The sequence below is a fragment of the Schistocerca gregaria genome, chromosome 1 (assembly GCF_023897955.1).
Source record: "Schistocerca gregaria isolate iqSchGreg1 chromosome 1, iqSchGreg1.2, whole genome shotgun sequence".
In the NCBI taxonomy this organism is placed as follows: Eukaryota; Metazoa; Arthropoda; class Insecta; order Orthoptera; family Acrididae; genus Schistocerca; species Schistocerca gregaria.
The window spans coordinates 347,187,799-347,215,148 of record NC_064920.1 but is presented as its reverse complement, the minus strand read 5'-3'; the positions used below and the strand labels follow the sequence as shown (position 1 = coordinate 347,215,148).

Below are 27,350 nucleotides of genomic sequence, written 5' to 3'. Positions count from 1 at the left end.
ATCAAGGTCACAAAATTATTATGCAAATGGGCTGGAGCACTTATCTACGTTCAAAGGATGAAAATGGGGGAAAAATAAACCCAAGAGCCCAAAGAAATTTGGGCCATAAAATAGGGAATATTTACTATATAATAATGTGCTGTTGGTTTAAATATATACATATTTGGATTTTAGAGAGGATTGTGAACTTCGTTGTGGCTCTTCTAAAAAAGTAGTAGTTTTACCTTAAGCCCCTTTGACTATGCACCAAATATTATATCCAGGCACTTTATAATATAGTGAATTATTTAGGAACTTCAGAAAGTAAGTTACATATGTCATCCCACACAAGACCATTGTAACTAGAGTGGTGAACTGTCAAAAGAGACCACGCATTCCGGGTTTCCTGCAGACTTAGTCCTGCTCCAGTAAGCATAATAGGTCCATCACAGTATGCGAGTGAAATGCCGAAAATGGAAACATACTCCAAAGATGAAGTATCTGGAACAGTTTTTGATTCTTGTAGCAAAACATCTCCATTGCCCAAGATTCATTGTGAAATTCTGTCAGTATGTCACATGCTGCCGTAATGAAATAGTACCAAAGTTTGGCCAAGGCCATACAGATGTGGGTGATACTAATCGGGAAGTAATGCCATTGACATCAACCACAGATAACAATGTCCCCACAATCTTTTTGGCAAGCTAAATAAATGTCTGGGGGAAACGAATGGCTCTATGATGGAGCAGTACCACCGATGAACTGAATAGTTGGTAGAATCTTCTGAATGTTGTTTAGAGAGACCTGGTGGCTACATTGAAATATAAAGTCATATGTCTTTGCCAATTTGGTGTTTAGATAAGCATCATATGAAAGCTACTTGGCCTGCTATAATAATGTGTAACTTCTTTTTTGCAGTCTCTCATACAATGATTCAAGTGTTGTTAACTGTGAGCAGATGCTGTAATTATTATCCGTGTATCTTAAAATGTGAAAGGGTTTTTTTTTTTTTTCCACCAGTGTAGCAGCTCGGAAACAGGAAACAAAATAACAACTACCTCATAACATGGTATGACATCACTGCTTAGAAATAGATTATATGGAGTCAGTTGGAACACTGATGGTTGTTGGAAAGATATTATATTGCTTTTCAAGATGAGCAACTGTAGCTCTTTAACAGTTTCAGAAGATACAGATCTTGGAGAACTATGACAAAGTTGAACACTGAGCATATCTAAACAGAATTCAAAATGGAGAAGAATGAGTGGTCCTACCAACAAAAAGGAAATAATTATGAATACCACCAGCACACAACAGCGTAATAAAAATATGGAGGATCTGTTACTATGTCCTTGAGTGATTACGTAACCACTTGAGTGATGGTAAGCTCTGCACACACGTGAAACCTGATTCCTCTCCATGCTAACAGTCTGTCACGACAATGTTGAACTGTTTTCAGAACTTGCAAGTGATTCCTCTAACTCATTTCATGTGATCATTTACGTCCACTCTCCACAATGCTCAATGGTCCCAGTCCATCAGTATATGAGGTATGCTTCATGCTGTTTTATATTCCATAGTCTTCTTAGCTGCAACTATGGTGACTGTCAAAGTTCACACTAAATCAGAACTCATTAAGAGAGAAAAACACATGGGTCTCTGTGGTGTTCATCTATCTGCATTACTTATGTGACCATTGTCTGTAGAGACTAGAATGTCTTATTGTTGACACGACATCATGGAAAGATACGCACTGAGGCCACTTGCACTAAATTGATTGAAGATGATCTGCATTGACTTTACTGATATTCTGCTGTTTGCAGTCTGCAGTCCAATCATACAAGAAAGAGATATGGTGATCATCATTATGGTCTTTTCAGAGCAACACTGCCCTTATCATTCTTGAATACCTCCAAGTATTTGAAAGCAAGTACACAGTCATATACTCCTATGGTATTTTTTAAATCATATAATGACTGGCCAGCTTCTGCAATCCTAACTAATCACCATGCCACACAGATTAGTTAATCACATGAAACAGCCTTTACTTATGAATAACTGGAAACTAGACTGAACACATATGATCCCAGTCTCTCCAACTGTTAGACACTGCCTCACTTACCAAGTTGAAAATCTGACAGGGAGTGAGAGCATACAGAAAAGAAGGGAGGAAGGGGAACATCCCGGGAGGAAACAGCATGTAGAGAGAGAACCAGCACATGTGGAGACAACAAGCACATGGAGAGTGGTCTAGTGTACAGGGAGGGAGACCAGCACATGGGGAGGAAAGCAATGCACAGAGAAGGGACAAGAGCATGATGAGCGGACCAGTGCACGACGAGGGGACCAGCACTTGGGGAGGGTACCAGTACATAGGGGTGGGGGAAGGGGGGGGGGGGGCAGCACATGGGGAGAGAACCATCACACAGGAAGGAAATTAGCACACAGGTATGGGACATCTGAGGGTCAGAATGAAAGGCAAAAGTTGAAAAAGATGACCTTTGCTCAATATATGTAGTGAAGGTAACAAAACAATAATACATGAAGAGCAGTATGGAAACAATATATAAGTGACTGGAAGTGTGAATGTTTCATGACAGCAGATCAAATGTGTGAGGAGGAAGAAAAAGAGTAGGAAGAGTGATTTCCAAAGCAGAAGGGATATGTGAAGGAAGACTGTTTCATAACTAGAGGTTTTGATTGACAAGGAATAAGCTGTAAGGATACTATTCATGTTGTCCATTCTTATAAAGCATTGCTATGGACAACAGTTAACAATGAGGAGAGCAGTTTTCATCGTCCAGTAGTACTCACTAAATCACAGAAAGTCATCCAGAAATAAAGTAATTCTCATTGGTTGCCAATGGTTAACAGAGAGGGATACACAGAGTGATTCAAAACTGGTCTGCATTCTGAGATTACACACATTATAAAAGTAGGACATAGAACATCTGCACAATAATCAACAACAACAAGGAATAATATGACAACAGCATATGTTAAATTCATGAGGACACCAAAATTAATTTCACAATAATATATTTATGGGGAAAGTAAGTGAAATCAAACAATGGAAAATCCAGAATGGAATAATGACAATATTATGAAAAGGATAGTTGCTAATCATCAACAGGTCTTCATGAGAATTAGATAAGGTACACAAGCAATAGCAATCCACACACACATGACCACATTCTTTGACTACCAAGGCCAATCTCGCCTTGGCAACCAGAGACTGTGATCGTGTGTGTGTGTGTGTGTGTGTGTGTGTGTGTGTGTGTGTTTGTGTTTATTGTCGAATTCTGATGAAGGCCTATTTGTTCAAAAGCACTGTTTGATAGTCTTTTTGTTGAGCCTATCTGCAACTCAGCATCTCCGCTATTTGGTGAGTAGGAACTATTCATTTCATAATATTGTCAAAAGTAAGTGAAAGATATTAATACAAAATCATTCAGTACAAATCAGAAGAAAGGAAGGTAGCATCAGTTGTTATAGTTATTAAATTTGGAAAAAAAGGTTTTTTATGAACAATAGGTATCGCATAAACCAAAAACTATGCCATTTTTCTTGGAATAGCTGCTTTATGTACAAACCTAAACTCAAACTGTGTGTGAATCTTTGCAGGTTTGTATTGAAACAGAGCCCTCTAATCTTTTTCTGTAGATTCTCAGTACCCCTTATTGTTGGGTACCAACATGGCACATGGAGGCTATTCAATCTGACATAGCAGACTGTAAGGCTGGCCCATGAAGAATGCAGGAATTATATGCAGTAGGTGCGCTTGTTTCAATTGTGGCAAGGGCACTATCCAAAATTGTTTTTTTTATTTTTTTTTTATTATTGACAAGACATGTTTCCGTACACACATTTTATGTACACCATACTCGATAAACTGTGTGACTTTTTGAATATGTATGAAAGTTTAAATATTTCTAAGTTTTCAAAAAAAAAAGAAGAAGTTCTGCCACTGTGAACATTCAGTAAACTAATAAGATAAATTATATGCCCCAGAGACATATTAAGCCTCAACTTTATCTATGATAATGAATACAGGCTGCAGGAATAAATTTAAATTTGTACCAAAGCCGGTATTCAGACTTGGGTCTCCTGCTCATGAGACACATGCACTAACCATACACTACCCTAACACAATGGCTTGCCACAACAGCATGGATTATCCTAGTACATCTCCCTCCCTAACACAAACATTAATTCACACGTCAGCCTACCTTGATGTCCCCCTTCATAACTTGTATCAGTATCGTAGGGGTTCTCCGACACTGGAATAGCAAGATCGGCTGAGACATGAAATGGATTTTGTATTACGGAGGAAGATGTACTAGAGTAATGCGTACAGCTGTGCTAGATGTAGTGGCACATCTGCCTAGTGAATAGGAGTCCAGGTTCAAATACCAGCTTTGATAGAAATTTTAATTCATTCTTCAGCCTGTGTTCATTATCATAGATGCAGTAAATTGTTTATTACTATTTTCTAGAGTTTTTCAGCTTTTCAAGAGCACAATCAGTTGTTTTTTATGCTTTGTGTAACCATTTACAAGTGCAGGCAAGAGCTAGGCCTTGTGGCAGTTGTACAATAATTACTCCATATTATTATTAATCTTTTTCTGGAGTGACATTAGGGAAAATTCTGGTAACAGCTAGTAAACTTATTGTTTATTGAAAGACAATCAGTTTTGCAGCCTAAAACCACATCATCAGGTGCAAACTACGTGGTAGAAAGCAAAGTACAGTGTCACGACATCTTGTGGATATTAAAATTAATAAAGGAAAGTCTAAAATATACTTGCAACATTAAAAGATCATAGGCATACCCATTACCCAGCCTTCCAGTCAGTCCCAAGCCCATATAAAATGGGAGGTTTAATCATCGGGCTAACCATCAAACATTCTAAAAAACTGATTGGTTCCTATACACTTACACCCAGCCTTGGATTGGAATGGATCTAATGGAAAATGCCCCAAGCTTATGAATAAGGGACTAGGAATAGGTATATGGAACATAAAAACCCTGTATGCTGCAGGACAGACAAAGATACTGGACAAAGAACTAACAGAGTACAAAATGGATATTACAGCCCTGCAGGAGATAAGATGGCCTGGACAAGGTATGCACAGAGAGAAAAACAACACGATCATATACAGCGGACACAAGCATGGTCACCAAATATATGGGACAGGATTTGTGGTTCATTATAAGATAATGGCCAATGTGATGAAATTAGAAAATGTCAATGAAAGAATATGCTACATCAGAATCAAAGGTAAATATAGAAATATCTCATTAATAAGTGTCCATGCCATAACTGAGGACAAGAAGGAAGACATAAAAGATGAATTCTATGACATCTTAGATCAGATGTACTCCAGATTACCACAGTATGACATCAAAATTGTGCTGGGAGACTTAAATGCAAAAATAGGGCAAGAACAGCAATGGCAACCATATATAAGCATGTTCAGCTTTCACACTGAATCAAATGATAATGGTATAAGGCTTGTCAACTTCGCCAAACCTAGAAACATGGAAAAAGCAAGTACATGACTCCCTCATAAAGATATACATAAAGCAACATGGACCTCACCGGATGGATTATCTAGAAACCAAATAGACCAAGTTTTGATAGAAAAAAACAAAATAAAAAGGCAACAACATATGTTAAGACAATGAGGGGGGCTGAGATAGGATCAGACCATTCTCTTGTGCTAATAAAGATGAAACAATCATTACCAAAACTACCAAGTAAGGACAACAGTGGTAAAAGAACCCAGAGAGTAGATGTGAGTAGGCTAAAAGAGGAGGAGGTGAATAACCAGTTTAAGATTAAGCTTAAAAATAGATTTGCTGAATTAGATAATGCAACAATAGAAAAGAAGATAAAGATATCAACACAAAATGGAAGATGATGATGACAGTTATGAGGGAGACGTGCATGAACTACTAGGAGATAATAATAATAGCAATATAAAGTGCAAATCATGGTTCAATGAAACATGAAGAAAAGCAGTACAGGACAGGAAGAGAGCCAGACAGGCAATGATGAACAATAACAACCATGAAAATCAAACAACATCCAGGAAAACTATCAGAGAAATGAAGAGGTGAGAGAATAGAGCTTTCATATATAAACAAGATAGAGAATGCTGAGGAGGACTATAACCAGAACAACAATAAACAGTTTTACAGGTCAATGAAAGAGCACAGAGCACAGGCTGTGATAATGAAGGACGAGAATGAAAAATTGATCACTACGAATGAAGGAAATTTAGAGAACTGGCCGAAATACAAGAACTGCTGAACAACCCAGTAGATACCTACAACAATGCAAACATGGCAGAAAACAATCAGAACATACAACCATTAGTAGAAGAACCAACTCTGATGTAGGTGAAGGAGGGAATAAAAAGACTAAAAAATGGGAAGGCCCCAGGAATAGACATGATATCAACAGAGCTCATCAAAGAAGGGGGAGAGAAGATACATGAATGGTTAGCCGAACTGATAAAAGAGGTAAGGAGAAAAGAAATAATGCCAGAGGAATGGAAAACTGCTGCTGCATGTCCCAGACACAAGAAAGGAGACAAAATGCGGACACAGAAATTCAGAGGGATATCTCTCCTATTCACATGCTACAAAGTAATATCTAGAATTATACTGAACAAGCTCAACCCATACATTAAGGAAATATTAAACACAGCACAAGCAGTGTTCAGAGAAGGTAAATCAACAATTGACCAAATATTCACACTAAGACAAATATTAGATAAGAACTGGGAGCACAATCATGATAGCTTTTGCCTGTTTATAGATTTCAACAAAGCATATGACACCATAGTAATAGAGGAAATGTGGAGGATAATGGCAGAATATGGGATACCTGACAAGCTGATAAAGTTAACTAAAACATGTGTGATGGAATCAAAGTGTAGAGTGAAAGTACAGGGGGAATTCTCAGAAACATTTGAAGTAAAAACAGGAGTGAGACGGGGAGATATTATATCACCAACCCTGTTCAATTTGGCCCTCAACAACGCCCTGAAGACAGTAACATGTGAAAGTGCAGGAGTCACCACAGGAAAAAAGTAAATGTCCTGGCTTTTGCAGATGATATTGTGCTAACAGGAAAAAAGACAGAACTGGAGAAAATGGGGACTGTGCTAATGGAAGAAGCTAATACAGTAGGTCTAACTATAAATGAAAGTAAAATAAAGTTCATGGTAGTAGGAATTAGAGCTCACTTAGGACCAAACGATCTAAAAATTGGAAATCTAACAATACAGAAGACAGACACATTCACGTACCTTGGTGTCAACAGCAGCCAACAAAACCTTATAGAACAAGAGATAGTAACAAGAATTCAAGCTGCGGGAAGATGTCTAGGAGCTATGCACAATATCATACGATCGAAGTTGCTATCTAGGCAGGCGAAAGTGAGAAAATATCAAACCATCATCAAGCCAATAGTGTGCTATGCAAGTGAGACATGGACCCTGACAAAGAAAACAGAGAAAAAACTCATCACTTTTGAAAATAAAGTACTGAGAAAAATATACGGACCAGTGAAAGAAAATTAACAGTGGAGAATCAGGAAAAAACAGAGAACTCAGGCAATTATACACACTGCCTGATGTCGTAGCAAGTTTGAAAATTAACAGACTAAGATGGTATGGACATGTGAGGAGGAGAGGGAAGAACACTGCAATAAAGGCTGTAATGGATGGAGAAGCTGAAGGAGAGAGACCACTGGGATGGCCGAGAATGAGATGCAAGGATAATACCATGGGAGCATGCATATACTGGGTCTGGGATATGAAGACGCAAACTGAGTGAGACCAAGGACCAGCTATGGTTTGTGTGGCCAGTATAAGTAAGTAAGTAAGTAAGTGAGGTGTACCCATTTCTCCAAGTTAAAAATTACTATTCAGAGAATATTGTAAATAATGTGGTGAATGAAAGTTAATGAAGATGTGCTCCATTCACTTAGGACAAATTGCTGATATGTGCAACTTAAAATTTGCATGCATCTAAAAATAAAAAATAAAAATATTTTATACAGATAGGAGGCTAGAAGTTTTTAAAAGGGATTGGATTGGCTATAAAAAATTGTCACTGCTAACATAATTACTCATGGCACTATGCAAATTACTGTGTGGAATGCATCAGGTGTCTTCCTGGTATTATGACAGGGCAACCCACTGTTGGGCAAAGTAAAAGTGGCCCACACGATTAACAAAGTGAGACTAGCTAGCTGGCAGAATGGAAGCTATCCATGTGGACAGTGTGACGTCATATGCTCATGACTAGGAGCACTGGATCTCTACATTTACAAGTGAGAATAATATAGAATTTTATTACATACAAATACCCAATTGTAAAAACAACCAAGATGGTGCTTTGATTCTAATTGGGTATCCAATGTAAACTATGCACTTTCTTTTTTATATCTAAAAATGGAAGAGGATGTAGATGAAGACGAAATGGGAGATACGATACTGCGTGAAGAGTTTGACAGAGCACTGAAAGACCTGAGTCGAAACAAGGCCCCCGGAGTAGACAACATTCCATTAGAACTACTGACGGCCTTGGGACAACCAGTCCTGACAAAACTCTACCAGCTGGTGAGCAAGATGTATGAGACAGGAGAAATACCCTCAGACTTCAAGAAGAATATAATAATTCCAGTCCCAAAGAAAGCAGGTGCTGACAGATGTGAAAATTACCGAACTATCAGTTTAATAAGCCACGGCTGCAAAATACTAACGCGAATTCTTTACAGACGAATGGAAAAACTGGTAGATGCAGACCTCGGGGAGGATCAGTTTGGATTCCGTCGAAATGTTGGAACACGTGAGGCAATACTGACCTTACGACTTATCTTAGAAGAAAGATTAAGAAAAGGTAAACCTACGTTTCTAGCATTTGTAGACTTAGAGAAAGCTTTTGACAATGTTGACTGGAATACTCTTTTTCAAATTCTAAAGGTGGCAGGGGTAAAATACAGGGAGCGAAAGGCTATTTATAATTTGTACAGAAACCAGATGGCAGTCATAAGAGTCGAGGGGCATGAAAGGGAAGCAGTGGTTGGGAAAGGAGTGAGACAGGGTTGTAGCCTCTCCCTGATGTTATTCAATCTGTATATTGAGCAAGCAGTAAAGGAAACAAAAGAAAAATTTGGAGTAGGTATTAAAATTCATGGAGACGAAGTAAAAACTTTGAGGTTCGCCGATGACATTGTAATTCTGTCAGAGACGGCAAAGGACTTGGAAGAGCAGTTGAACGGAATGGACAGTGTCTTGAAAGGAGGATATAAGATGAACATTAACAAAAGCAAAACGAGGATAATGGAATGTAGTCAAATTAAATCGGGTGATGCTGAGGGAATTAGATTAGGAAATGAGACACTTAAAGTAGTAAAGGTGTTTTGCTATTTAGGAAGTAAAATAACTGATGATGGTCGAAGTAGAGAGGATATAAAATGTAGACTGGCAATGGCAAGGAAAGCGTTTCTGAAGTAGAGAAATTTGTTAACATCGAATATAGATTTATGTATCAGGAAGTCGTTTCTGAAAGTATTTGTTTGGAGTGTAGCCATGTATGGAAGTGAAACATGGACGATAACTAGTTTGGACAAGAAGAGAATAGAAGCTTTCGAAATGTGGTGCTACAGAAGAATACTGAAGATAAGGTGGATAGATCACGTAACTAATGAGGAGGTATTGAATAGGATTGGGGAGAAGAGAAGTTTGTGGCACAACTTGACTAGAAGAAGGGATCGGTTGGTAGGACATGTTCTGAGGCATCAAGGGATCACAAATTTAGCATTGGAGGGCAGCGTGGAGGGTAAAAATCGTAGAGGGAGACCGAGAGATGAGTACACTAAGCAGATTCAGAAGGATGTAGGTTGCAGTAGGTACTGGGAGATGAAGCAGCTTGCACAGGATAGAGTAGCATGGAGAGCTGCATCAAACCAGTCTCAGGACTGAAGACAAGAACAACAACATCTAAAAATTTCTACTTCCACCAATATATTCAAAATACAGCTTTTTCTTTTTTTAAGAAGTATTTTTAAACTTTCTGAAGGGCCTGTAATGTTGTGCCCCTCTTTATATAAGAAGGCAGACTATAGATTTTTTTTAGCGGAATAAGATAATGAAAATTAGACATTATTTAACTGCAAACTATATGTATCAAACCTAAAGAAGCTATTTGCTATTAAATGGAAATGTTTTCCTAGCTTTTACAAATGCACCCAACTGTGCCAAAATTATGTGTTACTGTAAAGCTTCACAAAATAGGTAAAGCATTACGAGCAGTTGCGAATGCTGGAGGGGGCACAGGTTATGAAGTAGAAAATCTGTTCACTGATTATTTGAATAAACATTTCCGGCATCCTACTGATTTCAGTATAAAAACAGGAAACAGGTCATACACAATTTGCAGGGTGTATTCATGCCACCAACCACATGTGTGATGGTACATGATGTCAATAATGTGTACGATAATGTACCTATTGTTCTGATGCAAGTATTATTGCAGAGAATCTGTATACCTTTTCAGAGAGATCATGTAAGGAGGTGGAAGAAATTCTGTCTTTACTGTTTTATCTTTTAATTATTTTAAATTTGGGGATGATTTTTATTTACAACAAGAAGGCTTAGCCATGGGCTCACCACTTGCCTATTGCATAGCAAATACTTTTATGATGAACTTTGAGCATGAATTTCTGACAAAATTCCCTCAACACACAAGAAGATTTATTTTACAGAATAGATATGTTGACGATGTTTTCATATTATATGATGGTAATAATGGAGAAAGTGACTAGTTCCTCTGGGATCTAAGTAGTATGGACCAAAAGATATAGTTTACTGGTAAATGTGCTGAGATGAAGCTTTACCAATTTTGGACATCCAAGTGACCATAAAAAATGAAAACACAGGCTACAATATTTACCAAAGGCTTCAGTATTTACCAAAAGCCAACCACAGCAAATCTAGTTACACACATGCAATCATGTCACCCAATGAAATAAAAATCTGCAGCATTCTGAGCTACGTTATATCGTATGCCCCTTACTAGTGGAGCTCAAGTAACTGAATACGAGATTATACAGTATATAGCGTATCGAAACAGTTACAATCCAGAATTTTTAACACAATTAATAAAATTATATTGAAAAAGAAACATCTTCCTCCCCATAGAAAATGAGAGGCAGATTTTATAAGACTTAATCAACCTAGCAGACAAAGAAGTATTCTATTTTGTTGTAGAATACCATACCTGGGTGTAGTATCCGAAAAAAATGGCAGATGTATGAGATCCAAAAAATATTATTTCAGCATATTTTTATTTTACAGATCTACATAGAAAACTCAGACACAAGGAAAAAGCCGTGGTAAATAAATACAAGGTGTACATGAAGTCTGGGAACACTTTCAGTTATTTACTGCGCAAGAACTAAACATTGTATGGATCTCATATATTTCGGATTTTGAAGAGAAACTCTGGAAGTTTTTTTTACAAACATTCGTTATGCGAACCATGAGTGACCTGGCAGAAATCAATATGGTAATCAAGTTCTTGCCATACACATTTCAGTATGGCATCATCAACTGTCACAGTCACTTCCCATATTCTCTCCCGGAGTTCTGCTACATCACATGGTAGAGGTGCTACATACACCAAATCTTTAATGTGTTAAATGAGATCTGGTGATCAGGAAGGCCATTTCATGAAACAGCTGTCCCCTTCTGTAGTACGGCCGATCCATCGATTTGGCAGATCCGTGTTCAGGTACCCACGAACTTCACAATGAAAACGTGATGGAGCTTCATCCTGCTGAAAGACGAATGGAGAGTCCAATTGCATTTGAGGCATCAGAAATTGCTGCAACATGTTCAAGTAGAAATATCCAGTGACAGTGTTTTCAGTCAAGAAGAATGGCCCGTACAGTTTTCGATGTGACAAGGCAAAAAAAAAAATTACCTTAGAGGAATCATGCTCAAATTCAATGCATTCATGTGGATGCTTTGTACCCCAGATTCGACAATTATGCCTGTTCACTTTCCCATTAGTGTGAAAAGTGGCTTTGTCACTAAAACTTAAGCGATCAACAGTGCCATCCTGATCCTCATTCAATTGTTGCAATTGTGAACAAAACTCAAAATGCTTGTCTTTGTTGTCGTCATTGAGCTTGTGCAGTAGCTCCAATTTGAATGGTTTCATAGACAGCTTCTGTCGCAGGACTTTCCACACTGTCACTGGAGCCATTTTGAGTTCACAGGATGTATGACGTACCGATTTCTTTGGACTCCTTATGAATGTCTCTCGTACGCATTCCACATTCACTTCATTCACATTCACTTCTCTTTGCCGGGCACAAGCAACCCGTTGTAAAGAATGTGTCATGCCAGTGGTAAATGGCCTTCCTTGTTGGTGGCTTTTTACTGCACTTGGTTCTAAACATCTGTTGAACAGCTGTAGCACACTTGTTTTTGTTGAACTCTGGCACACAGAAAGCTTGCTCCACACCTCAACTTGCCATGTTTGCGATTAGAGCTAACTATCGGCAAATTACCAAGCTATGCTGTGGTGGTATAGATGAGAAAAAAAGGAACTTTCAAGGTTTCTCTTCAAATGACATATGTATGATATCATTACAATGTTTGGTTCTTGTGCAACAGATAATTGAAAGTGTTCCTGGACTTTATGTACACCCTGCATAATGAAGTGTGTGTACACTGTATTACACATTGCCTGAAGAAATATACAGGGCAAACTGGTAGGCTATTTCAAGTAAGACTGCACAAACAGTTTAACTTAAATAATTCATAATCTACATTAACAATGCACTTTCACAAAGAGGGGATCGGCATCACAAGCCCTTCAGAAAATTTAAAAATATTTCATAAAAAGAAAAAAAGCCACATTTTGAATATATTAGGGGAAGTAGAAATTTTAGACATAAGAAAGAAAAAGCACAGTTAATGCTGAATAACCAATTACAATCGAAGCACCACAGCATTCTGGCTAATTTTGATTGTTTATGCAATTAGCTATTAGTACATAATAAAATTCTGTATTATTCTCTATTGTAAAGGGAATGACTCAGTGTTCCTAGTCATGAATACATGAAGTCACACTGTCCACATGAATAGCTTCTGTTCCACCAGCCAGCTAGTGTCACTTTGTTGTTTGTGTAAGCCGCTTTTACTTTGAACAACACGGGGTTGCCTTGCCATCACACCAGTAAGACACTGCCAGCTGATACATTCCATATAATAATTCGCATAGTGTCATGACTAACCATGTCAGCAGTGACAATTTTTTCACATCAATCCAGCCCCATTAAAAATTTTTAGCATTCTCTCACTATAAAATATTTTTCTTTTTAGATGCATGCAAATGTTAAAACATGGCTCTGTAACCACGAGTTGTGCCTCTCTGCATTTCATGCCTAAATGAAGGGACATATCTTCGTTACTTTTCACTCACCATAGGAGTGATGGGTATGTATATGATCTTTTAATATTGCAAGTATATTTTAGATATTCCTTCATTAATGTTAATAGCCACAAAATGTGGTGACACTGTCCTTTGCTTTTTACCATGTCGGTTGCACCTAATTATGTGGCTTTAGGCTGCAAAACTGGTTGTGTTTTAATAAACAACAATTTTACCAGATGTTAGTGGAATTCTTCCAAATATTATGCATTTCAACAGCTGTGGATACCTGAATATAAAACACTACATCATTTGAATACAAAACCAATGTAAGTACAATCTAATAAGATTCTTATCGAGATGACTGCTGGAAACAGCTACATCAATTGAAATAAAAAGACAGTAATCAGTATTGACTCCTTTCACATCACTACCAAATTCAGAGAGCAGACAACACTGTGTTGGAAAGGTTTACCATGTCAATAAATACTCAGATTCCAAAACCACACAAACACTACAATGGTTGTTATTCGGCATATCACTTCTACTCTTGTGGATGTAGATACACTGAACAGTTTTGTCTGCTATGTTAGCTGTGATTAGAAACCTGTTACTACCAGTCAGTGTCAGTTGATTTCCATCAGTTACTTTGCTAAGAGTTTTCTTAGAAAGTGCATATAATATGTGCGTAGCAAACAATTCATAATTTGGAAAAGTACGAAGGACAGATCTACACTTTATTCCATATAGCAAACAATTCGTAATTTAGAAAAGTATGTAGGACAGATCTACACTTTATTCCATATTATGATCAGGGAAACTGATTACTCTAAAAGCTTGATGACATTATGCTTACAAGGCAATAGCAGAAGCCAGTACCTCCCCCCCCCCCCCTCCCCAAACCCGTTCCCACATTCTTTTGCTAACGAGTACAGCAGCCATTTGAAATTCTAAAGTTATACGAGGGTAATCCCAAAAGTAAGGTCTCCTATTTTTTCATAAGTACATAGACCTGTTTATTTCTACAATGGTTTACATCAGTTTACAGCATGAGCATTTAGCTATTTTTTGACATAATCACAATTTCTGTTGATGCATTTTTGTAGATGCTGTGGGATTTTTTGTATGCCCATGTCATACCAGCTCACCGCCATACTTTTCAGAAAGTTATGAAGCTCTTCTTTCACCTCGTCGTCAGAGCAGGATCACTGGGACCACAATTAACGCTGATAGGTACTGTGAGGCTCCGATAAAACTCAAACAGGCAATTCAGAACCAGAGAAGAGGAATGTTGAGAAAGGGCGTACACATTCTCCATGACAACGCTCGCCCACACATCGCTTGGCAAACCGTTGCTCTCCTGCAACAATTTCAGTGGAACATAATCACCCACCCACCCTATAGTTCTGACTTATCGCCCAGTGACTATCACCTGTTCCCTAGGTTAAAAGAACATATGGCCAGAAAGCGATTCAGCTCCGACAACAAGGTGAAAGAAGAGGTTCACAACTTTCTGAACAGCATGGCGGCGAGCTAGTACGACATGGGCATACAAAAACTGCCACAGTGTCTACAAAAATGCATCAACAGAAATGGTGATTATGTCAAAAAATAGCTAAATGTTCAAGCAGTAAACTGATGTAAACTGTTGTAGAAATAAACAGGTCTATGTACTTTAAAAAAATAGGAGACCATACTTTTGGGATTATCCTCATATTTTCTTGAAATAAAAAACGATTAAAATTGGGAAATACCATGATTGAAAACTGGGAAGTAATTTCTTTAAAACATACGTTTCCTGTCAGTAACTGTCTACACACCTGAGCAAAATTCTTTCCTTCTCCTCTCTCATATTACACTACAGTTCTCAAAATAAAAAGAAATTACAATTTTTTAGCACATTATTATTCATACCAGTTGAATGATTTACAACTTCCATCGTTCCATACTGTTCCATCCAAAGTTTTCCAACAATAATGTTGTGGACACAGCAGTTCACATTGGTCCATGTATATGCCTCACCCCACCTAATAAGATGAAAGAAAAACATTTTATTGTAACTGTACTGCCACATCAAACATGTTTAATTGCTAATTTAGCAAAAGTGTGACTCTTTCTTATTTAATTTGGTATTTAACTAATGACTGCACACATTAAAGTTGCGACAAGCTGCATTCATCAAATACTTTAGTCCATTGACAGGCTAGCTTCACTAACACCAAGCAGTGTTAGCAAACAGTGTAAACAGAATGGAATAGTGTGTGTTTCATAAGCAAAAATCGCAGGCGTATAGAGTAGACTTTATTCTTCTTTTAGCAGTATTTAACTTGCAAATAATGGTGAAGTGGCCATGAATAAAAGATACTTTTCAGTGTCTAATGATTACTAAGTAAGTCTTTCAATTGGAGCTTTTATAGGAACCATTAAATCCTGACATTGTCAATGTTGTCTGTTAGGGCATATTTATGTGCTTTTCTTGTGGAGTACACAGACTGTTTTTACACTAATTTTCCGCTCAGCTTTATTTTCGATCTATTTCACAGCTTTTTACAACTGAATCCTCAGTCACTTAAGCACAATTGTTGAATTGTGCCTAAGTGACTGGGAATGAAGCAATAAGAAGCTACAAATTTGATTGCAAATAAAGTAAACAATAAACACTGGTGAGTGGAAACTTAATATGGCACTAGCCTGTGAGCTCCAAAACAAAATCATTGTCTAGTGTAATGGAAGCAGAAACATTGATGCAGTAGTACGTAATTGGGTTTCCAGTCAGGTAAGTATGTCTAAAATGTGTAGGTTTTCATGTGTGTCACTCCCATTATCTTCTGCAAAATGTCATTAATCATAATATTGTCTCTTTTGGATAGGTCATGCAGTTGAAATCTGATAGCTTTACATATTTTAATTATTTTTTTGTTTATTATTAATCTATAAACAAATGCCACTATATGGATGCGTGCACATGCCAGGGCAATGTAGTTATGCAGACATAAATAGAATTTTGTGTGTGTGTGTGTGTGTGTGTGTGTGTGTGTGTGGGTGTGTGTATGTGTGTGAGCGCGCGCGCACGTGCTCCTCCCTCCGCCCCCCCTCCCCCGCCCCTCCCTCCCTCCCACACACGTCCTTCTTCAAAGTTAATTAGTAAATAACACACATACACCTGGATAACTACATTGTCCTGGACAACTACAGTATACCGATGCTGCAATTCAACTGGAATAAAAGGAGAAAGGAGATGGAGAAAAGGAAAGAGGTTTGGAGGGAAGGCTGGCAGATGGCTGGGGAGGGAGAGGCATCATGTGGATGAGATAGGGCAGGGGAAATTTTATGTGGCCCATAACGATGTGAAAAAGTGGGCTGAAAGTGGGAGGAAGAATAAGGGATGAGAGAGACGACAGAGAGGATGATCTGAGCCTAGAAAAGTAAAATGGGGAATATGGGGACAGAGGTGGAAGAACATAGCTATGGGATGGAAGATATTGGAGTTTGACACCAGATCTCAATCTCTATTAGACCGTTTTCCACACCTACCAACAAGTATGTCCCTAGTTCTATGCTCTCCATTTTACTGAGACCTGGCCTCAGTCTTTACTAGACTCTGTCCCACACCAGTCTCTAACACTGTCCTCATGTTCTCCACTTCAGTTAATTTACTCTCACATCATTGTCTCTGCCATCTCTTTCTTCCCCTGTTCTGTATTCTATTCCCACACATCTCTTCCACATTATTATGGGCCACATGCAACTCTTCCTGCCTGTGCTGGGATGAGCTCACTAGTACCACATTCCTAACTGATCTGTTTGTTGCCTCCTTTTCCTGGCTGTGAGCCACATAGCTCAAAATACCTCTCCACCTAATTTCTCTCCTCAGCCACACCATCCAATACAATCATTCACTCCAGTCAAGCTGCAGCACCAATAGAATGCAGTCAACTATGGCAATGTGGCCATTCTGGTATGCATAAGTGTAATCTGTACTATTTAACTCTAAAGGGCATCATCTGAAAGCTTAGCAAAATTTTTAGTCTTGTTTATATGCCTACTGACCACAATATGCCTCAGCTATATGATGAGTTGCTAAGTTTACTCTTTCCATTATTGAAATTTGACACAAGACTTTCCATTACTCTTTTATAGCAAAAGGTATGCATGATCAAAAAGAAAGAGAGCATTCATTCAAACAATACAAATGACAAACAATACTGCTCTAGGTGATACAAGCTATTTTTCCCACTGCATGTAATAATTTAGAAAACTATAAATGCACTGTGATTATTGCAGACATACATTGACCTCTTTGGTTATTCTGTTGTTGGTCAGTCTAGATATTTATTTGCAACAGGAACAATTTCTATGGTATGTACTTCTTAATCTATTATTTAAGAAACACATTTTATGCCATTTGTTAGCCTTGCATAGTTCTTCCATGTCTTGAGTATCTTTTGACTGTATGTTCCACAACTTTACTGCTTGATAAAACCTAGTGGTTTGGATTTGATCTTTATTTTTTTTTCTGCGTGATTACAAGCAGCCATTATTCCTGGTTTGATGACTATGTATAGTGATGTTTGATTAATACTAGTACATACTTTTCCTTACAGACTATACTTCATAAGATGTATTCACTTGGAGCTGTCAAAAGTTTCCAGCTTTTAAAGAATATTCAGAAGGCCATTCTGATACTTCTAATTATTATGCTGGTGGCCCTTTTGCATTCTGAACATATTTTTCATTTTCTACGCATTTGCATCCCAGAACATTATGCCATAACAAAAGATATGAATGAATGAGCTATTATACACTGTGGTTAACATTCAGAGGTTATATCTTCTTGTTTTCATTCTTTTCCAAGTACTCTGATATTTTCATCCTAATTTCATTTCTGATCAACATACAGACATAAAATAATGCTATCTGGTATTGCTACTCATTTCACTTCCTTTGTTGATAATGCTGTTATAAAAGCTCAGGATATTGCCAACAATATTTATACTGCAATATGATGATAGTTCTCATTAGCTCCACAAGCATGCTTTAAATTTGAGTCTAAAAAAAAAAAAACTGTTGGCTTCTGAACTTTCTCGTTAACCCTTCAAGCTGGGGTTTCATATGGCTCGCTGGTTAAGGAATACAGTCTTTTACTTAATTCATTCCAGTGGAGGAATCATTTATACAAAATTAATGAAATTTTCAAGACCCTTTCAATAGACTTTTACCATATTTAAAAAATACATTAATACTTAAAAGTCAATGTGCAACATACTCAAACACTCTTTGAAACAGAATCCTACATCACTTTCTGTTCCAGTGAGTTTCCAATAACTCAGTTACAAGAAACAGCCAGAAATTTATTAGTGCTTTTTCCTTTGCCTTCTCAATGGCTTCATAAACAACACACACTATACTGAAATATTCATTTAGCCTTCTACTGTTTCACGTATCACCATACAACTTCATTTTTCCTTTCAAACAGGAAAGGTTGTAGTTTTTGATCTATTCCAACTCACTCATTTCAGCAGAAAGATCCTCATAGAATTCCATATATCGCCTGTGTAGATTCTCACAGTCCACAAAATGTATTTAGGTTCCCAATTCAAGGGATTAATGCTTAACCAATCTAGTAGATCATGACACCAGATGAGATCATTACAATCATTTTTTTTATTTTATATAAATCACTCATACCATTCAAGCTAATCTTCTAAGATTATTGTTCCAACAAATATTATCATGCACTTATTTATCAGGGCCTAATTACAATAATTATGTCCACCTCACCCCCTCCAATAGCCACAAGCAACTACTGTAATAAAACCTGCTACTATTGTAAAGTTTCTATAATTCTCTTCTGTGACTATCTAAATAGACGACAACAGCACTTGTTTTATGATCCCAAATGTATTGCCTTATTTTATTATCATTCATTCGCATTTAACATACAATTCATCATTTGGAGCGATTATCAGTCATAGCCCTTCTCGCCTCCCACACCTCCCTCTTATGTTCACACTCCTCTGGAAAATTAGTGTAACAACATTTAATAATACTCAAGAGTGTAATTTCTCATATTTCATTTACAATGATTGAGCTTCCTCTAGTAATAATGATGTAATTTTGTTTTTGTTGTCATTTAACATGTAACACTGGTGATTCGCACATTTCATACTTTCTGTCTTGGACTTTTGACAGAGGGGTTTGAAAGAATATGTTGTGTTGATAGTTATGATGCCACAATGTATGTGCATGCTCTCATAAGTTGGCACTATGAGAGAAGACTAACTACGCTGACCACAGCACCCTCTGGCCGATGCTGTGGAGCTCAGGGAGTGCTGCCTGGATTTTGCCCATTTTTTATCAAGAGCAGATGCCCTGGAGATGTCACTTCTACTACCGAGTGGGCTAGCTTGCTACTGAGACTTTGAATTATTACATACAGATAAAGTTTGGACAGCAAGAAGTATTTGTTAGTTTTGAAATTATACAGAACAGTCATCCTAACTTCACAGTATTAGACATGGACTATGGCTTCACAAGCTATGTGCTCATCCTAGCCAAAGATAAGTATGCATTTGCTATTTACTTGTGTTTTTGACTCTATTAAAAGTGTTAAAGTTACATGCAATACCGAAGTGCTTCACATTTCCTGCTCCTACTCGCTTCCTTCACTCTCAGTCCATATTACAGAAGCAGTTCACAGGAGCTGACCCACGCACTGCCTATCCAGGCAGGACACACACACACACACACACACACACACACACACACACACACACACACACACACAAAAGAGGCGGCGACGAGGATGGGATGATTTTTTTTTCCTCCTCTTACCTATGTTTTTTTGCTAGGTACTGCTTTATCTTTTTTGTGCTATCTCTGTGTGACTGAGTGAATGTGCACTCCCACCCTTCGCTCTAAGAAATCATTTTGTGTCAACGATGGCTTCACAACAGGAACAGGCTTCACTGTCCGATATTTTACGGTTTCAGGCTCAGCAAATGATGCAGCTGTTTGCTGCTGTGAATGGACTTGTCACACTACAAACTGCAGCTCCCTCAGCAATTAGCGTGTCATCACTGCACTTGGGTCGGTATTGATAACCAAATTGAGAATTTGCTCGCTAATTGCCGCTCTTTCATGGAGCGCCAATCTGCTCCCCGCCAGCGCTTCTTTATGTGGCCAACTCCTACTGCGTATGATTTTTTGAGTCCTTTCTGGGACACGCGCTGGTTGATAGTCATAGATTCTTACAGCAACTTTCTTTTTGTTGTACCTATGTCTTCTACCACATCTGCCCATACTCTTCGGACTTTGACATCTATTTTTTTGCATTGAGAGCCTTCCTGAAGTCATTGTCTCTGACAATGGCCCCCAGTTTCTGCCCTCCGAGTTTCCGAGTTTGAAGTGTTCTGCATTGCTAATGGCATTCGCCATCTGACCTCAGCCCCATTCCACCCCCAGTCGAACGGCGAGGCTGAACATCGAACGGCGAGGCTGAACACTTTGTGCATATATTTAAGTCGCAGATGAACAAGTTGCATGCCACGCACTCTTGCAAGCAAATGCAATGGACTTTCCTTGCTTCATATCATTCCCAATCACGTGGCACCCGTTCCCCAGTGGAACTGCTACATGACCGCACACATCGGTCGTTATTGCAGCTGTTGCACCCGCTGCTGCGCGCTCCCACTTGTTTGCCTCATTCTGGCTTGGTGCAGTACGATTTGGTTTTCTATCGTGTTTTCTCTGGCAGGCAGCGCTGGGAGCAGGGGCGCATTCTTTGCCAGCTTGGCCACACCTTGTTTGTAATTTCTGGTCTCTCTGACACCAGATCCGTTTGTGCCGTCCTCTGTTTTCTGCCGCTGGTTCTTTTCCGGCAGAACTGGATGCTTCACAGCTACCGCCGTCACAGCCCATGACTCCACCGATGGTGCCTACGCTGCACACACCTACGGCACGTGTGCCCCTGCCTGCACTGCTGGTCCAGTTTTCATCAAGAGCAGATGGCCTGGAAACATTGCTTGCTATTGAGACTTTGTATTAGTTACGTTTAGATGAAGTTTGGACAGCAACGACTATTTGTTAGTTTTGACATTATACTGAACAGTCATCCTAACTTCACAGGACTAGACATGGACTATGGATTCACACCTATGTGCTCATCCTAGCCAAAGTTATGTGTGCATTTGATATTTGAAGTGCTTCACCTCTCCTGCTCCTACTCACTTCCTTCACTCTCAGCCTATATTACAGAAGCAGTTCACAGGAGCAGACCCACACACCGCCTATCCAGGCGGGATACAAAAGAATATGTATATCTAGCATGTGGCATTACTCTTACAGTTCTTTTCTGGGTTAGGAAAATGAGTGAGTAGGTGGTGTATTACCCCTGAATATAATTCTGTACAGTAGTATGCTATGGAATTGAGCAAAGTAGGCAATTTGGACCATGCTAAAACTTCCTTTAACAGAGAGTAACAGTAGACTATGACATATATATATATATATATATATATATATATATATATATATATATATATATATATATATATATATATATATTTGTGTGTGTTTGTGTGTATGCCATCTGAAGTTATTTTTAAGTCATATGCCTAAAAACTTTTGTTTCCAGAGAAGATGAAATTTTGCTGGAGTTTATTGTTACACTGGTGTTGCATGCACCTGTGAGACAGACTTTAATAATGCAAACAACGTCTGAGAGATAAGATATTAATATGATTACTATCAAAGATATACTCACCTAGGCAATTCTACAGTAACAACACCTTTCGGCTGGATTTCAACACTTTTTCCCCAGAATTTTAGTTTAGGATGTATGGAACCATGAAAAATGAAATCCTTAGAATCTGCATGAAAGGCAGAGACTGGAGGATGGTGACTAACTTGCTCACAGATCACTCTATAACAGAAGTATGACAGATTTAATGACTCTATAACAGAAGTAATGACTGATCAGCAACTGATTTAAAATAAATATTCTGCTTGTATTTGTGACAGAAGGATTGACTTTTACTAAAATACCTGTATCCATCTCTCTCCAACTCGTATGTTTCACCAAGCAGTGGATTGAATGGTTTGCCCAGACGTTCCCAATTAGACGCAAGTGCACTTACAGCAAACGCTGCCACATACTGAAAAATTAGTAATAAAATATGAATACAAAATTAATCAAATTTTCATTCTCAGCAACTTGAAGCATGCATTCATTGTCTTGTGAGAAATAATATGGCATTTAAAAAGTGAGGTACTTTTTACCGGCAAGTGAGGAGTAAGACATTAAAACTATAGCCCTATCAGGATCCACTATATAATGAACAAGATATTTAATAAAATTATCAGCAACTGCAAAGAAAAATATTACATTTTAATTTGGCAAAGAAACAAGCTGGGTTCAGAAATGGATACACACAAAATATTTGTGAAAAATGCAGCACAAGGAGAAGACATGATTAAAATAAAATTTATTTCACATATTAGAGAATTGGCAATACACAAATAATTAGAATTACAGAACTGTACCTGGACTTAGGCCATAAAAATTCAGTATTGTGCGAAGCTGCCACCTGCTGCAATCAGAATCTGCAGACATCATTGCTTGGAGTTAAATAATGCCCAGAGGTGCTGCCACACAGTTTGTAGGCACATCCACAAAGCACTGACAAGAGTTGCAGGAGGATCAAAACAAAGAAACTGCCGACTGAACATATCCAAGACATATTTGATGTGGGACTTGTCTGGCAAATGAGCAGGCCCGGATCATAGCAATACCTGTCTTTCTTTGAGAAGACTTGCATATTCCTCATCATGTGGGCAAACACTGTTACCCTGAAATAGAGCATTTAGAGCAGCCTGCAGGAGGCCCAGCAGCCAGTGCCTTAAACTCTAAAACCTCCCTGAAGTAGTGGCTACTCCTCTAGTTGCCCTTAATACTTATGAGATGAGATCACATTTTATAGTGAATGGCACCACAAGCCAGTATATTTGGTATTTTTACTTCATGCCACTCAACAGTGCAGCTTGCAGAACTGCATTCACCACAGAAAAATCTAACATGCACATGGCCATCAGTTAGGGCAAGCTGAAGGATGACTCGTTTGAAGGCACACCATTTTGCCACTCAGCATGCCAGTGATGCTGTTCATGTGTCTTGGATCACCTGAGGGGTTGGTGGTTTCTGTTATCTTGAAGCCAACCCAATGGCATACGTTCCATCAGTCCAGCCATCATCAGACAGCATCAAACCATCAATGCAGATTTGTCCATGCATGTTGCAGAATTCTAATGTCAAGCCACCATTGGGGACGAAGCTGTTCTGTTGCTTATGGCTATGTGGACAAGATGGCAGTCCCTCCACATTGTTGTCACATTGTGTGGCCCAGTAACTGCTTATTATTGTGGATGATCCCCTTCTATCCACTGGTTCCATATATGTACCACTGTTGTGGCAGCATACCCTGAACAAGCCTCATTGTCACAGAATGACAAGACCATTTCCCAGAGGCCAATCATTCAGTCAAGTTCAAACTCACTCATATACTGATATTGAATGCTCATTGACATCAGCGAGGCATACTGGCACTTGCTTGCATGCTTCCATTTTTGATGACTCTGTACCAACTGAGTGTGGCTTAAAACTGGCCTGTCCAGTTGGACAAAAGAGATGTTGCTGTGCCTTCATGCATGCCATCTCCCCACAATATTAATCACTTTTTATTGTTACACTGTTGTACACATTCCCTGATTTTGCAGTGACTCAGGCCATTTCCTCTGGGTGCTGCAGTTTTCACAAACAGCACAATATCAAAATTAATGATAAGCAAGTTGGAAATATATATATATAAAAAACAAAGATTCCAAGACTTACCAAGCGGGAAAGTGCCGGTAGACAGGCACAATAAATAAAACACACACACAGAATTTCAAGCTTTCACAACCGACGGTTGCTTCTTTAGGAAAGAGGGAAGGAGAGGGAAAGACGAAAGGATGTGGGTTTTAAGGGAGAGGGTAAGGAGTCATTCCAATCCCGGGAGCGGAAAGACTTACATTAAGTGGAAAAAAGGACAGGTGTACACTCGCACACACCCCGCACATACACAGACAAAGATTCCAAGACTTACCAAGCGGGTAAGCGTCGGTAGACAGGCACAATAAAATAACACACAAACACACACACAAAATTTCTAGCTTTCGCAACCAACGGTTGCTTCTTCAGGAAAGAGGGAAGGAGAGGGAAAGACGAAAGGATGTGGGTTTTAAGGGAGAGGGTAAGGAGTCATTCCAATCCCAGGAGCAGAAAGACTTACCTTAGGGGGAAAAAAGGATAGGTATATACTAGCATACACACACACACACACACACACACACACACACACACACACACACACACACACACACACATATATCCATCCATACATATACAGACACAAGCAGACATATTTCAAGGGTAAGGAGTCATTCCAATCCCAGGATTGGAATGACTCCTTACCCTCTCCCTTAAAACCCACATCCTTTCATCTTTCCTTTTCCTTCCCTCTTTCCTGACGAAGCAACCGTCGGTTGCGAAAGCTCGTAATTTTGTGTGTGTGTTTGTGTGTTATTTTATTGTGCCTGTCTACCAGCGCTTTCGGCGCTTTCCCGATTGGTAAGTCTTGGAATCTTTGTTTTTAATATATTTTTCCCATGTGGAAGTTTCTTTCTAATGAGTATGAATTACCACTCTCTCTGTTACACAAAAACACATATGTAACATAACTGCTTTCAAAGTAGGCATTGCCCCTGATAGGATGACACATTATGCACCTGTGCCTTCCACTGGGATATGACCCGTGTGGGCATGGGATTGGGAGCATGGCTGCCTGCAAAAATTTGTGTAAGATGTGTCATGTCACAAGACCTACATTTTACAGTAGGTTTACTGGAATCACAGGAAATTGTATCTAGACATGTTTGAGGAATCTGTAATGAAAAAAAATATGTACTCTAGATTGGGAGGAGATGGGAGCCAGTGCCACTCCTCCTCCCCCTTGCGAAGGAGTAGGTGTGATCAGGATGCATTAAAATTTTGGGCAGATTATGTGGGTGACAGAAAAACCACTTTGGGAAAATTTGGGGATGGGGGGTGGGGAGGGGGGTGGAGGGGGGAAGATCTATGACTCAGATGTTCCTTATTTCTGAGCACGATAATAAATAGCCGAAACCCTGGTAAAGAATATATTAAGTTGTTCCAGTCTGGCATAATACTGGGTGATGATTTGGGTGGGCAGGGGGATGATTCTTTGCACCTGGTTCTGGGGATGATCAGAGGACTATCAAGTGTAGATACGACATGGCAAATCCAATTGAAGGCTATGTTTGGGAGGTAATGCCTGTCTGTGAAGGCCTTAGTCGTTCAGCATAGTTGGCAGGGGCTTGTCACCACTGGAGGTCTACCATACAGGGTTGGCCAAACTCTAAGGGAGATACTTTTTAGTGTGGAATGGATGGCACCTATAAAACTCCAGGTACAGTTGTCAGTTAGTGAGCATGATATGGACAGATGTTTGGATGGAGCCATTGTAACAGTGGAGATTAACATACACAACCTGATCTCAGTCAATGGTACACTACTTTGTGTCAGAGGAATCTTAAGCATTCTGCTACCAAAATGGTATTCAAATCTGACCATTTGCATCTAATGTGTAGGTCAAGCAGTTGGTGACGACATATAAATCACAACTGAATGGAACTGAATAGGACGGCCTCAGAGGTCCCTAGAGAGTAAAATCTATCTCATCTTTTGGAATTTTACTGAGAAACTCCAATCAATGTGCATAGTCTGGCTGAGGTGCTTCATGGCCATATGCCTTGTGGTCTCTTTGAACTAGTGGACTCAAAGTCATAGCCCCTCACACAAGGGCCATGCCATGGTATCAGAAAGATTCCACTGTCTAGGCACACTTTTTCGGGTGGACATCAGGCTGGCTGCAAGACATAGTGGTGGAAAATAAGTGCCAACAACTTTATATTGTGGCAGAGAGTCAGCAGCAGGTGATGCAGCACACTAACCAGTTACAGCTTTGTCAGACAGAGCAAAGGGCATCACATTCAAGTCCTAATGGCAACATTCATGCAGGCAAAGGAACCAATCACACACAGCTCCAAGCACGAGGTGGCACCCACCAATGTTCCAACAACCTGTGCACTGCTCACCATTTAACTGCGCCCTTGGCTTGTACAACCAGTCTTTCACAAAAAATAATTGCATAGGAAGGTATCATGACCTGATGGAGATGGAGTACCTCACTCACGGCTGCTGTCCCCCCAGTCCTCATCCGTCCTCTACGGTGACCCTCAGGTTGAGTATCAGCCTATCACCACCCCCAGCATTGCCCTTGATGTCCCATCAGAGAACACCCACGAGGAACCTCTGGAGGAGATCCTGTCATCTCCCATACCTTGACTCTCCTACTCCAGTACAGATCTGGGCATTTTTGACCCTACATGCCTCTTAAAGGGTAGAGGGATTTGGTATTCCTGCCAGATGCTGGCATGTCAGGTGAGGAGTTGTACGTGTTCAAGAGTCAGAGTGATCTGCAACTCTGCCATGAGCAGCATGAGAGTTGCATACACTGGGCAGTACATGTGGAATCTTAACACTTCTGGTCTGACTGTGATGATTCTGGAATCAGTCACTTGCTGGCTTCAGCCTGAGCTCTTGTTTGAATGTCCTACAGTCGTGGGCTTTTCGTTTGTGAATTCTTCGAGCAGTTGTGCTCTCTGACTTACGCGTTTCTCCCTGGCTTTTGGAATATCTGCTTGCAAAGTTAGGTTGATGCTGAATGTTTGTTCATGGACACCAGGCTCTATGGTTCCCTTGTACATTTTTTAACACTTACAAAATGCTACC

At 39.2% G+C, this 27,350-nt stretch overlaps 1 protein-coding gene across 7 annotated transcripts in view; it reads right to left on the bottom strand.

Moving 5' to 3' along the window:
* Positions 1-27,350, bottom strand: part of LOC126344938 (oxysterol-binding protein-related protein 1-like) — a 413,895-nt gene that overhangs the window by 117,503 nt on the left and 269,042 nt on the right. For all 7 annotated transcript variants that reach the window (XM_050002065.1, XM_050002064.1, XM_050002066.1 and 4 more), the window contains 3 exons: positions 22,487-22,596; positions 22,206-22,364; positions 15,356-15,468 (listed from right to left, as the gene is read on the bottom strand). In XM_050002065.1, the coding sequence (XP_049858022.1) occupies positions 15,356-15,468; positions 22,206-22,364; positions 22,487-22,596 (382 nt within the window). The remainder of the gene's footprint in view (positions 1-15,355; positions 15,469-22,205; positions 22,365-22,486; positions 22,597-27,350) is intronic.